Genomic DNA, 12977 nt, shown 5'->3' on the forward strand with positions numbered 1-12977 from the left:
GACTCCTTAGGGTGTGTCTTTCACTTTTTTCCCTTCTCCCTCATCTTTCCATTTCCCCCTTACGCTCTCTTTTGCATGCATTCCCTCAGAATGCTTTTAGTCGCAACTTAAACACCACTTTTGCCGGGAAGCCTTCCTTAACCCCCTCAGACCAGGCAAGGGCCCCTGCTCTGTGAGGCCAGAGCGCCCTCTACTTCTGTGTAATTGTCTGTCCTTGGTTTGATCCCCTTAGTGGGAACAGAGACAGACAAACCAAGCTATGGATGTACAGTCAGTGGGTAATTACAATTCCTAATCTAAATGCAATGATGGCGGTCAGCACAGGGCTATGGCAGCTCTAATAAGGGTGCCCAACCTGGCTAGGAAGTCAGGGGAAGCTCCTTGGAGGAGGTGACAGCCATGCCAAGTTTTGAAATACAAACAGGTGTTAGGTGAAGGAAAAACTCAAATTTAATAAGGCTTTTAATTGGCACCTGCCATCAAGAATGATGAACCATCCCTGTGTGTGTACATTTTGCTCTGTGGTATTAGCTTTAATGGCATGTGACCACAGATCATATGAGAAGGCATTTAGAAGGTAAAAATCCCAAACATTTACAAAAAGCAACATTTTCTGTTCTCACTTTAAAAATTTAACAGTAGAAGTAAAACGATACCAGCCTTGCTCTGCCGGGCACTTGGGACCACGTGGATCCTGGACTCTGGAGTAGAGTGTGGCAGCCTTGGGCCTCTCCTTGCACACCCCCCTGCCCCCTGCCCCCGGGGCCCAAAGCACATGTGACCATGAACTTGGCCCCGGCCGGCTGTCCCCTCAGGAGCGGGAACAGATGCAGCGCTACAATCAGCGCATGGTGGAACAGCTGAAGGTGCGGCAGCAGCAGGAAAAAGCGCGGCTGCCCAAGATTCAGAGGAGCGAGGGCAAGACGCGCATGGCCATGTACAAGAAGAGCCTCCACATCAACGGCGCGGGCAGCGCCTCGGAGCAGCGCGAGAAGATCAAGCAGGTGGGGCTCTGCGGGTGTGCTGGAGCTGGGGGCCTGCACCTTATGCGGCTGGGAGGGATGGAAGAGAGAGCTGCAGGGTGGGGGCGTGGAGGAGGCGTGCCAGTCACCCCCTCATCAGCTGCTCTGCCGGACCGTTCCTTCTCAGATGCTGGTGCTTTGATCCCGCGGCTTCCTCCGCCGGTAAACCCCTTCCTCTAGCACCTACCGAGACCCCACTTGTGCGTCATCCATGTGGCTTGGGGACATGGGGTCGGTGGCCCTGGGCTCCTCTGATTCCTGTGTAGTGGCTATGTCACAACAATACAGTGTCTTGTCCCCACCAGCCTGGGTCTCCGCTCAGGAGGAGGACAGAGCCTGAATGGTGTAGGGCACTTGGGTTGTGCACAAAGCAGTCCCTCTGACAGGGTGTTCTAGAACAAATGGTGGAGGTGCCCCCCAACCCCCCAGTGGCCCGGCCTGGCCTGTGGCCCTCTGAGGCACTCACTCTCTCTGTGGCAGTTCTCCCAGCAAGAGGAGAAGAGGCAGAAGTCGGAGCGGCTACAGCAGCAGCAAAAACATGAGAACCAGATGCGGGACATGATGGCACAGTGTGAGAGCAACATGAGCGAGCTGCAGCAGCTGCAGGTACCGCCCTCCCTGCCCCCTCTTCTTGGACTGCCTCAGTTTCCCTCAAAGAAGTCCTCTCTCAGGGACCAAAAACTACAAACAGGGAAGGAGTCTCCTGAGAGGAACCGGGGCTAAAACAATTTCCATCCTGCTATGTAATGTTGGCCAAATCCCATCACCTCCCAGGCTCTAGTTCCTGCCTCCACAGACTGGGTATGGGCTGGGGGAGAGAATTCCTATTTTGTAGGATGGGGGTGAGGCTTTGTAAATGAGATGACTGAACTGAAAGTGCTTTGCCTGGGGCCTGGCGGTTGCATGCTGCTGGCTGTCTTCGGACACAGTGTCCCGATTATCCTAGCGCCAAAACCAGGCATTACAAGGAAAACAGCAAACCACTCTCTCTCATAAACACAGATGCACAAATCCTCAACAAAATATTAGCAAATTGCAACAAATCTAAAAAGAATATAAGTGGGCTTTATCCCAGGCTGGTTCAACGTTCAAAAATCGATGTAATCCATAACATCAACAGGCTAAAGAAAAGGCACATGATCATATAGAAAAAGCATCTGACAAAACCTAACACTCATTCATGGTAACACTCTTAGTAAACTAGGAATAAAGGGGAACTTCCTCAACTTGATAAAGAACACACACAAAAACCTACAGCTCAGATCATCCTTAATGGCAAGAGGCTCAGGGAAGGGGATCCTGGTGTTGCCAACCTCCTGGTGACCCCTCTCCCCAGGGAGATCCTGAACTCTTCAAGATTCCTGACTCCTGAGCTTGCCCCATGCCTGAGGGGTGCCACCCCAGGAGCTGGTACTGGGAGCCCCCTTGTGGTAGAGCCAGGCATTGCCATACCTGAGGGACGGGCAGGCTCAAACCTCTGATTTCAGGAAATTGCTCAGGCTGTTAGACCCATCTGGCAATTTCTGGAGAGGCAGAGAGGCGTGGAGAAACATGACAGGCATTGAAGCCTGTCAGGTAGGGACCTTGCCACGTGTTGCTCTGTGAAATTTAGCCAAACCCCTCGCCTTCTGCATTTGTTTTCCCATCCCTGCCTCATGGAGTTACTGGGAGGATTAACTGAGAGAACCCATACGGAATCCCAGGGGCCCAGCTCCTGGCAGGTCAAAGGTACTCTATACTTCTAGGAGTATTGTTTCTAACTAAACATTTCTATACCCTCAGAAGCCAGAGCATGAAACCCAAAACGAAAAATCCCCCAATGGGTTTCACTCTTCCAGCTCAATAGGGTTGGTGTATCTGGATGAAAGTGCTTTCCCTTTGCTTTAGATACTCCGTGAGGAATCAACAGGGACTTGTATCTTTTGCTTGTGAGAAATTCTAAGTAACTTTTGTGAGGCAGATAACTTACCTAAGAGAACAGTAAAGTTGGGAGTACGTCAGTCAGGTCCATGTCCTCATCCTTACCACAAATTTCTTCTGAGGAAATGACATAAGATACAGAAAATTACATATATATAGTTTACCTTAGCTCTGGCTGCCATAACAAAATACCAGTCTGGGTGGCCTAAACAAGTTTATTTTCTCACAGCCTGGAAGTCTAAAATCAGCTTCCGGGTGTGGTTGGGTTCAGCCTCTCTTCCTGGCTTGCAGAGGGCCTGCTTCTTGCTGTGTCCTCACATGGCACAGAGAAGGAGAAGCCACCTCTAGTCTTCTAAGGACACTAATCCCATCAGGAGGGCCCCAGCCCTAGGATCTCAGCTAAACTAAATTTTCCCCTAAAGGCCCACCTCCAAATAACATCACAGTGGGGATTAGGGCTTCAACATATGAATTTTGGGGAGACACAATTCAGTCCAAAGCACACAATACAGTGCTCTTTAAAAAAGAGTGAAAATTAAGGGGCGCCTGGGTGGCTCAGTGGGTTAAAGCCTCTGCCTTCACCTCAGGTCATGATCCCAGGGTTCTGGGATCGAGCCCCACATCAGGTTCTCTGCTCAGCAGGGAGCCTGCTCCACCCCGCCCCCCTGCCCCACCCCGCGCCTGCCTCTCTGCCTACTTGTGATCTCTATCAAATGAATAAATAAAATCTTTAAAAAAATAAAAAATAAAAGTGAAAATTAAGAGCAACCTAATTGACCAGATGTAGGGGAGTGTTTAAATTTGATGAATCCACACTGGGATATTGTGTAGGCATTGAAAATGATTAATAAAAATGTTAATTCTTTGTAGAAATATTTACATTGTAACGTTAAGGGTTGGGGGAAGCAGGTGTCAGAAATGTATAATACAGGGTGAGCTGAACAACATCTAAATTTTCGCAGTGGGTGCCTCTAGTGGTGGGATTAGGGGTCTTATTTTTATTTATTGTTAATAGTTGTATAAAAATGACATAAATGTTCATGTTGAAGAATTCAAACAATGCAAAAAAGCACCAAGAAGAAAGATGCAAATTACTGTAGCTCCCACCACATAATAAGAACTATTAACACGAATATTCTGAAATATTCCTCCAGGCGTTTCTTGGTATCTGTGTATTAATAGGTACAGAGTTTCATATAAATTATAATCAAGTAGAAGAAAAAGAAGTGAATAGTGCTGATGTCATGTCTATAGCATGAAGTCTGTTTTAGCCCTCTGCACCTCTGCCTTCTGAGTTTCTTACCTGTTCTGCCTGGAATTTGTTCCAGAATGAAAAGTGTCACCTCCTGGTAGAACATGAAACCCAGAAGCTGAAGGCCCTAGATGAGAGCCATAACCAGAACCTGAAGGAATGGCGGGACAAGCTTCGGCCACGCAAAAAGGTAACCATGTCTGGGCTTGTGGGCTCGGTGGTAGGCTCTTCTCCATGCTGAGACACAGGTGTCTGCCTACAATGTGAATACAGGTATAAATAAGATACAGATTTATAGATTTACTTGAAGAAATTGGCTCCTAGGTTTGTGGATGGCTGGTAAGTCTGAAATCTGCAGGGCAGGTTGGAGACTCAGGGAAGAGTTGATGTTGCAGTTGTGAGTCCTTGGACAGTCTACAGGCAGAATTCCTTTTTCCTTAGGGGCACCTCAGTTGTAAGGCCTTTGACTGTTTGGATGAGGCCCACCCACATTCGGGAGGGTAATCTGCTTTATTCAGAGTCTACAGAGTTAAATATTAATCACATCTAGAAGTTCCTTAACAATGACATCTCCCTGGGGGTTTGACCAAACAACTGGGTGCCATGTCCTGCAAGGCTGACACATAAAATTAACCATCACAGGGCCTCGGTGTGGTCAGTTATAAAGTGGATGTGGATATTGTACAGTGTGATGAAGTCCACAGCCAGCCCCTAGTACAGGCCAAGGACATACTTCCTTCCTTCCACTCCCAACCTCTCTGAGGAGAAAGCTGCTCTAACTGCCCTTGGTCAGGTTTCCAGAAGCCCTGAGGTTTGTTCTGCCGTCACACATCTGCTCTGCTTGTTCTAACTGTGGTCTGGACAAGAGGCAGCTGCCCACCTCAGCTGCCTGATGGCCCTGGAAGTCCTTGAAGGGAGGCTTCCCTACCTGTGCTAATGGAGCTTTCTGTCTGGAAGCTGGCTCCGGTCCCAGACCTTCCTCTCAGCAGGCCCATGTTCATCATTTTCTGTAGTCACAGCCTGTTGGGACTTTTGATACTTGACAACTCAAATCAATAATGCTCCTGCTAACATACGTTGACTCTGGTATCAGGAAATAAATTTTCATCTGGTTCTCTTACCTGGGTGTTCTATACCCTTGGCACGTCCTGAGAGAGAGTTTGAAAATGAATGATCACGTTGCCTCTGACAACTGCCTCATATTTCCAGGGCTCCTGGGTTTAGGGGAGGCACCAAAGTGTATGTCTGGATAGCTGTACTGGATTTTGCTTGTGGGCCTGCTATTATGCAGAATTCTTTTTTAATTTTATTTTTTAGGATTTTATTTGAGAGAGAGAGAGGTGGGGGAGACCCCAAGCAGGGGGTAGGGGCAGAGGGAGAGGGAAAAGCGAGCTTCCCGCTGAGCAGGGAGCCTGTTGCAGGACTTGATCCTAGGACTCTGGGATCATGACCCCAGCTGAAGGCAGACACTTAACCAACTGAGACACCCAGGCGTCCTATTTTATAGAATTCTTTGTAGAACTGTCTGTCATTAGCTACCTGGGTTACTGCTGGAACATGGAACCAGAGTGACATGATTTTTTATACTCTTGCATTATAATTTATAGTCTTGAGCTGTACAGGGGCGGGGGAGATGACTGTACACTATACAATAATTTTAGAGAAATTCAGACTGACTTCTTTCAAGTAAGTACAGAATATCTGGTAGCATCAATAAAGTGCTGCTTGGGTGACAGTTAACACAGAATATGGCCTCAGACAAGTCTTCCCTTCCCAATCTTGCTTTTTAGGGGTATAAAATGTAGATAACATTTCTTCCCTTAAAGCGAGTGTTAGTAAACTATTGTCCATGGGCCAAATCTGGCCTACCATCTGTATTTGTAAATAAAGTTTTATTGGAACACAGCCAAGCTCATTCGTTCCCATATTGTCTCTGGCTGATTTTGTACTACAACGGCAGCTGAGTATTTGTGACAGAGACCTCACAGCCTGCAAAGTGGAAAATATTTGTAATCTGGCCCTTTACAGCAAAAGGATTACAGATTCCTGCCTCAGGTTATATAGATGAATGTATGGAGTAGCAGAGGAGAGCAGTGATTCAGAGCACAGAGTTTGGAGTGAGACAGGCATGAAGTAAAGTCCTGGCTCCCCTATTACTCTCTGTGAAACCCTGGGCAAGTTACTAAACCTCTCTGCTCAGAAAGTGGTAGCTTTGATAATTAAATTGTTATTCCTATAGCACAGATCACAAACTGAAACTGGCTTACAGGTATTAGGTTTGGCCAATATATAGAAATTTAAAAATTTTTTGAAAGTTGCCAACCTTGGGGCGCCTGGGTGGCTCAGTTGCTTGAGCGTGTGCCTTCAGCTTGGTTCATGATCCCAGGGTCCTGGGATCGACCCTTACATTGGGCTCCCTGCTCAGCAGGAGCCTACTTCTCCATCTTCCTCTACCTGCCGCTCTCTCTTGTGCTGGTGTGGTCTCTCTCAAATAAATAAAATAAAGAAAAAAAGGGAAAGTTGCCAACCTTTAAATTAAGTACAGGCATACCTGTTTTACTGTACTTCACAAACAATTGTGTCCCCCCTACAAAACTAATGGTTTGTGGCAACCCCATGGTGAGTATATCCACCAGTGTCATTTTTCCAATAGCATTTGCTTACTTCATGTCTCTGTGTCACATTTTCATAATTCTTGCAACATTTTAAACTTTTCATTATTATTATGGTGATCCGTGATCTTTGATGTTATTATCATACTTGTTTTGGGGTGCCATGAAACTTGACCACAAAAGATGGTGAACTTCAAGTCTCAATAAATTTAAGAAGACTGAAATCATATCATGCATCTTTTCCAACCACAACAGTATGAGACTGGAAATTAATCACAAGAAAAAAAAAACTGAAAAAACATGAAGTTGTGAAAACTGGACACCATATTACTGAACAAGTAATAGGTAAACGAAGAAATGAAAGAGGAAAGAATGGACACAAATGAAAATGAAAACACACTGGTTCAAAATCTTTGGAGGTCTAAGAGGAAAATTTATAGTGATACTGGCTGATCTCAAGAAACAAAAAAAATCTTACATAAACAATCTAAAAGAGCTAGAAAAAGAACAAAGCCTAAGGTTAAGAGAAGATAGGAAATAATAACCATTAGAGCTTTAAATGAAATTGAGAATAACAAATCGACAGAAAAAAAAAAATCAATGAAAACTAAGAGCCACTTCTTTGAAGAGTTAAATAGAATGGATAAACTTTTAGCCAGTCTCATCAGGAAAAAAAGAGAAAGGACCCAAATAAATAAAATCAGAAATGAAAGAGAACATCCAGCACCCCAGAAATAGAAAGGATTACATGAGAATAGTACAAAACATTATATGCCAACAAACTGGACAAGCTAGAAGAAGTGGATAAATTCCTAGAAACAATCTTCTAAAACTGAATCAGGAAGAATTAGAAAACCTGACCAGACCAATTACTGGGAATGAAATGGAATTGGTATGCAAAAAGCTACCAACAACAACAAAAACCCAGGGCCAGAGGGATTCACAATGAATTCTACCACACATTTAAAGAAGACATTATTTTCCTCAATCTATTCCAAAAAATGGAAGAGCAAAGAAAGCTTCCAAGTACACTCTAGGAGGCCAGAATTAATCCTGATAGTAAAACAAAGACAATCCCAAAAAAGAAAACCACAGGCCATATTCCTGATGAACAGCAGATGACAAAATTCTGAACAAATTATTAGCAAACCACACTCAACAATACATTAAAAAGATCAGTCAACAGGATACGTATCAACAAAATGAAGGATAAAAGTCATATGATGTACTCAGCAGATGCAGAAAAAGCTTTGACAAAATCCAGCATCTGTTTGTGATAAAAACTCTCAACAGAGTGGGTTTAGAGGGAACATACCTCAACATAATAAAGGTCCTATATGAAAAAGCCACTGCTTAGCATCATCCTCGGTGGTAAAAAACTGAGAATTTTTCCCCCTAAGATCAGGAATAAGACAAGGAGAATGTGCCCACTTTCACAACTTTTATTCAGCATAGTAGTGAGAATCGTAGCCACAGCAATGGACTTAAAAAAAAAAAAAAAGATTAAATACTTCCTTACCAATTTGGATGCCTTTTAACTGTTACTATTTGCAAAAGACATAATACTATCCATAGAAAACCCTAAAGACTCCACCAAAAAAACTATACTAGAAGTACTAAATCAATTCAGTAAAGCTGCAGGACACAAAATTAATACACAGAAGTCAGTTGTACTTTTATATACTAATAACACAGTAGCAGAAAGATAAATTTTAAGAAAGCAATTCCAGAGCGCCTGGGTGGCTCAGTGGGTTAAAGCCTCTGCCTTCGGTTCAGGTCATGGTCCCAGAGTCCTGGGATCGAGCCCCGCATCAGGCTCTCTGTTGAAATTTGAGATGGGCCAAAATCTGGCCTCTTGCATCAAACAGTTATAGTCAAGTTGTGAATGCAAAGGAAAAGTTTTGAAGGAAATTAAAAGTGCTACTCTAGTGAATACATGAATGATAAGAAAGCTAAACAGCCTTATTGCTGAAATGGAGAAAATTTTTATGGATCAAACCAGCCACAAATTCCCTTTAGCCAAGGCCTAATCCAGCGCAGGGGCCTGTCTTCAATTCTGTGAAGACTGAGAGGTGAGGAAGCTGCAGAAGAAAAGTCTGAATTTAGCAGAGGCTGGTTCATGAGGCTTAATGGAAGGAGCTCTCTCCAGAACAGAAAAGTGCAAGGGGAAGCAGCACGTGCCGATGTAGAAGCTACAGCCAGTTCTCCAGAAGATGTCGCTGAGATAATTGATGAGAGTGGCTACACTAAGTAACAGATTTTCAACACAGATGAAACAGTCTTCTATTAGAAGAAGAGTTTATAGCTGGAGAGGAGAAGTCACTGCCTGCCTTCAGAGCTTCAGGCTGACTCTCATTAGGGGCTACTGCAGCTGGTGACTTCAAGTTGAAGCTAATGTTCATTTACCATTCCAAAGATCCTAGGGCCCTTAAGAATTACGCTCACCTATTCTGTCTGTGTTCTTGAAATGGAACAGCAAAGCCTTGATGACAGCACATCCATTCACAACATGGTTTACTATTTTAAGCTCACTGTTGAGACCTGCTGCTCATTGGCCATGCACCTGGTCACCTGATGGAGATGTACAACATGGTTTGTTTTTGTTTTTGAGAGAGAGAGAGAGAGATCGAGAGAGTGCACACGAGCAATGTGAGCAGGGGTGGGGGGCGCAAAGGGAGAGAGAGAGAGAGAATCTTAAGCAGGCTTCATGCCCAGCACCGAGCTCAACATGGGGCTCAATCTCATGACCCTGAGATCATGACCTGAGCTGAAACCAAGAGTCCAGACACTTAACTGACTGAGCCAACCAGGCGTCCCTAATGATGTTGTTGTTATTATTTTTTAAAGATTAATGTTTTCATGCTTGCTAACATAAAATCCATTCTGCAGCCCATGGGTCAAGAGTAAATTTGACTTTCAAGTGTCCTTACTTAAGAAATACATTTTGTGAGGTTATAGCTGCCATAGGCATCCATCCTCTGATGGATCTAGGCAAAGTAAGTCAAAAACCTTCTGGTAAGGATTCACCATTCTTGATGCCATTAGGTACATTGATGATTCATGAGAAAAGGTGAAAACATGAAGATGAACAGGAGTTTAGAAAGAAGCTGATTCCAACCTTCATGGATGACTTTGAGGGGTCCAGGACTTCAGTGGAGGAAGTAATTGCAGATGTGGAAACGGCACAAGAGCGAGAAGTGGAGCCCGAAGCTGTGGCTGAATTGGTGTACTCTAGTGACAAAACCTAATGGATGAGGAGTTACTTCTTATGGATGAACAAAGAAAGTGGTTTCCCAAGTTAGACTCTACTCCTGGTGAAGACTTAAAATGACAAGAAAGAATTTAGAAATACCACATGGTTAGTTGATAAGGCAGAGGCAGGGTTTGAGAGAACAAACTCCAATCTTGAAAGAAATTCTGTTGTGGGTAAAATGCTGTCAAACAGCATCACGTGCTACCGAGAAATTGTTTGGGAAGGGAAGAGTCAATCACTGTGGCAGACTTCACTGTTGGCCTTATTTTAAGAAACTGCCTTGTATGGGAGCTATACTTCAATAATAAAAATAAAAAAATAACTACACTTACCATGGTGAGCATAGCATGATGCTCATGTCGAATTTCATGTCTAATCACTATGTTGTACACCTGGAAGGAATACAAACATTGTATGTCAGTTATACTTCAGTAATAAAAAAAAAGATTGCCACAGCCTCCCCAACCTTCAGCAGCCATCTTGTTCAGTCAGGAGCCATTACTAGCAAAACATTACAGATTGCTAAAAACTCAGATGACAGCATTTTTTAGCAATAAAGCACATTTTAATTACGGTATATACATTGTTTTTTTAGACCACGCTGTCGCACACTTAAGACTATAGTATGCCATTGACATAACTTGTTTTGGTAAACATGATTTTTATACGCACTAGGAAATAAAAAAATTTCATTTGATTTACTTTTGTGATATTTGCTTTATTGCGGTAGTCTGGAACCAAACCCACAATAGCTGCAAGGAATGTCTGTGTGGGGAAAGTTTACATAAAAATCTGAGTTTTCAGTTTTTTTGAAAACCCAACTCTAGCAATACTGGGTTTGTCATGCCACATGACAGCCATCAGCTGGAGCTAAGAAGAAACCGCCCTCTTCAGACACAGTGTGTGCTCTTCACCTCACCACAGCCCCCACCACTCCTTATTGCCTCACACCCAGCTCTCTTCACTCATTCAGTTCACTTGGCTGCCTCCCACAGGCACTGGATTTTGTAACTTCTGTTATAAAAGCTTTAACAGTACTACTTTTATCTTGCTTATATATAATGTTTGCTTATCACAAACACTTTAATATGAATACATCCAGCAAAGGAGAACTTGAGCTAAGATTCTGTGTGAATTACCAGAAGTTTCAAATCTCAAGTCCGAGATGCGGCATGACTTTAAATACCTTTGCCGGCCTTCACATGGACATCCTGTAACAGACTGGAAAGATTGGTATTGTGATCCAGGGTCCATCTTTGCTTAGAAGTATAGAGAACTCATGGGGTGCCTGGGTGGCTCAGTGGGTTAAAGCCTCTGCCTTCAGCTCAGGTCATGGTCTCAGGGTCCTGGGATCGAGCCCCACATCGGACTCTCTGCTCAGTAGGGAGCCTGCTCCCCCCCCCCCCCCCCCCCCCCCCGCCTGCCTCTCTGCCTGCTTGTGATCTCTCCGTCAAATAAATAAAATCTTAAAAAAAAAAAGTACAGAGCACTCACTAGAATTTAGTACTATTGAAGGAACAAGAGCATAAGGGGGGATCTGGTAATTATTTGTTGAGACTATTTCAGGGCATCCAAAGAATAGTCTTAAAAAGAGACCTATAATAGGGGTGCCTGGGTGACTTAGTTGGTTATGTGTCTTTTCAGCTCTGGTATTAGGGTCCTGGGATCGATCCCTACATCGGGTTCCCTTGCTGCTTGTCTCCCTTTCCCTCCTCCCCTGCTCATTCTGTCTCCTTCTCTCAAATTTAATAAATCTTAAAAAAGACACAAAATAGAAGGCTGGTCAAATCCTATCAACATGGTTACTTCTATGGTGAAAATAAGGAAACTGGGCTGATGGTCAGATGCTTAATAATGAAGCCACATTTACTTAGCATCGGGTGTGTGCCTGGCTTTGCAGATGGTGAACCACAGTGTTTCAGAGCGTTAACTCTGAAGTTAGAGGTAGGTTCCCATCTTGGCTATGCTCCCTAGCTAGCTGGGTGACCTTGGGAAAATGATCTAAGCTCCCCGAGCTTCAGTTTCTCCATCTATAAGATGGAAATAATAGTATCTGTCTCATAGGCTGAAGACTGAATAAGATGTAATGCAGTTAGCATAGCACCTGACATGTAAGAACTACTCAGTAACTATGACTCTTCAGTTTTTAGTTTAATTCTCACAACAGCCCTGCTAGTTAGGTAGTGATATTGCCATTTTACACAGGAAGAAAGGTGACATGTGAAGGCCACACAGCTGGTAATAAGAAAGCTGAATTCTTGTATGACTTTAACTCATGTTCTTTCCAGTACACTTTACTTCCCTTTTTAATTGAATGCCTTTTATTGGAGACCCCTCAAGACATTTTTTGGTAGGATCCAATTTATCTAGATACACTTGCATGTGCCCCAGGGACGCTCCTGTAATAATGGTCAGCTAGACACTCTGCTTGGAGTTACGTAATGTGTTTTAGCTACACACAGAACCTCTGTTCTGCCATAACTACCACAAGTTTTCAGAATCAGAATCTCAAGGGGTGGTGTGAAGGCCTGTGTATTTTTTTTTAAAAAGATTTATTTGATGGAGAAAGAGAGTACAAGCAGGGATAGTGGATGAGGGAGAAATAGGCTCCCTGCTCACGTGGGACCCGATCCCAGGACGCTGGAATCATGACCTGAGCCGAAGGCAGACACTTAACTGACTGAGCCACTCAGGTGCCCAAGGCACATGTATTTTATTTTTATTTTTATTTTTTATTTTTTAAAAGATTTTATTTATTTATTTGACAGAGATCACAAGTAGGCAGAGAAGCAGGCAGAGAGAGGAGGAAGCAGGCTCCCTGCTAAGCAGAGAGCCCGATGCGGGGCTCGATCCCAGGACCCAGGGATCATGACCTGAGCTGAAGGCAGAGGCTTTAACCCACTGAGCCACCCAGGCAT

General features: G+C 44.0%; 1 protein-coding gene across 1 annotated transcript in view; it reads left to right on the plus strand.

Annotated features, from left to right (window-relative positions):
* Nucleotides 1–12977, plus strand: part of LOC111141214 (serine/threonine kinase 10) — a 118712-nt gene that overhangs the window by 102514 nt on the left and 3221 nt on the right. The window contains exons 16-18 of the mRNA XM_022493625.1: nucleotides 816–1004; nucleotides 1503–1628; nucleotides 4271–4384. Coding sequence (XP_022349333.1) covers nucleotides 816–1004; nucleotides 1503–1628; nucleotides 4271–4384 — 429 coding nt within the window. The remainder of the gene's footprint in view (nucleotides 1–815; nucleotides 1005–1502; nucleotides 1629–4270; nucleotides 4385–12977) is intronic.

The sequence above is a fragment of the Enhydra lutris genome, unplaced genomic scaffold, assembly GCF_002288905.1.
Source record: "Enhydra lutris kenyoni isolate GAN:26980312 unplaced genomic scaffold, ASM228890v2 scaffoldscaffold5, whole genome shotgun sequence".
Classification (NCBI taxonomy): domain Eukaryota; kingdom Metazoa; phylum Chordata; class Mammalia; order Carnivora; family Mustelidae; genus Enhydra; species Enhydra lutris.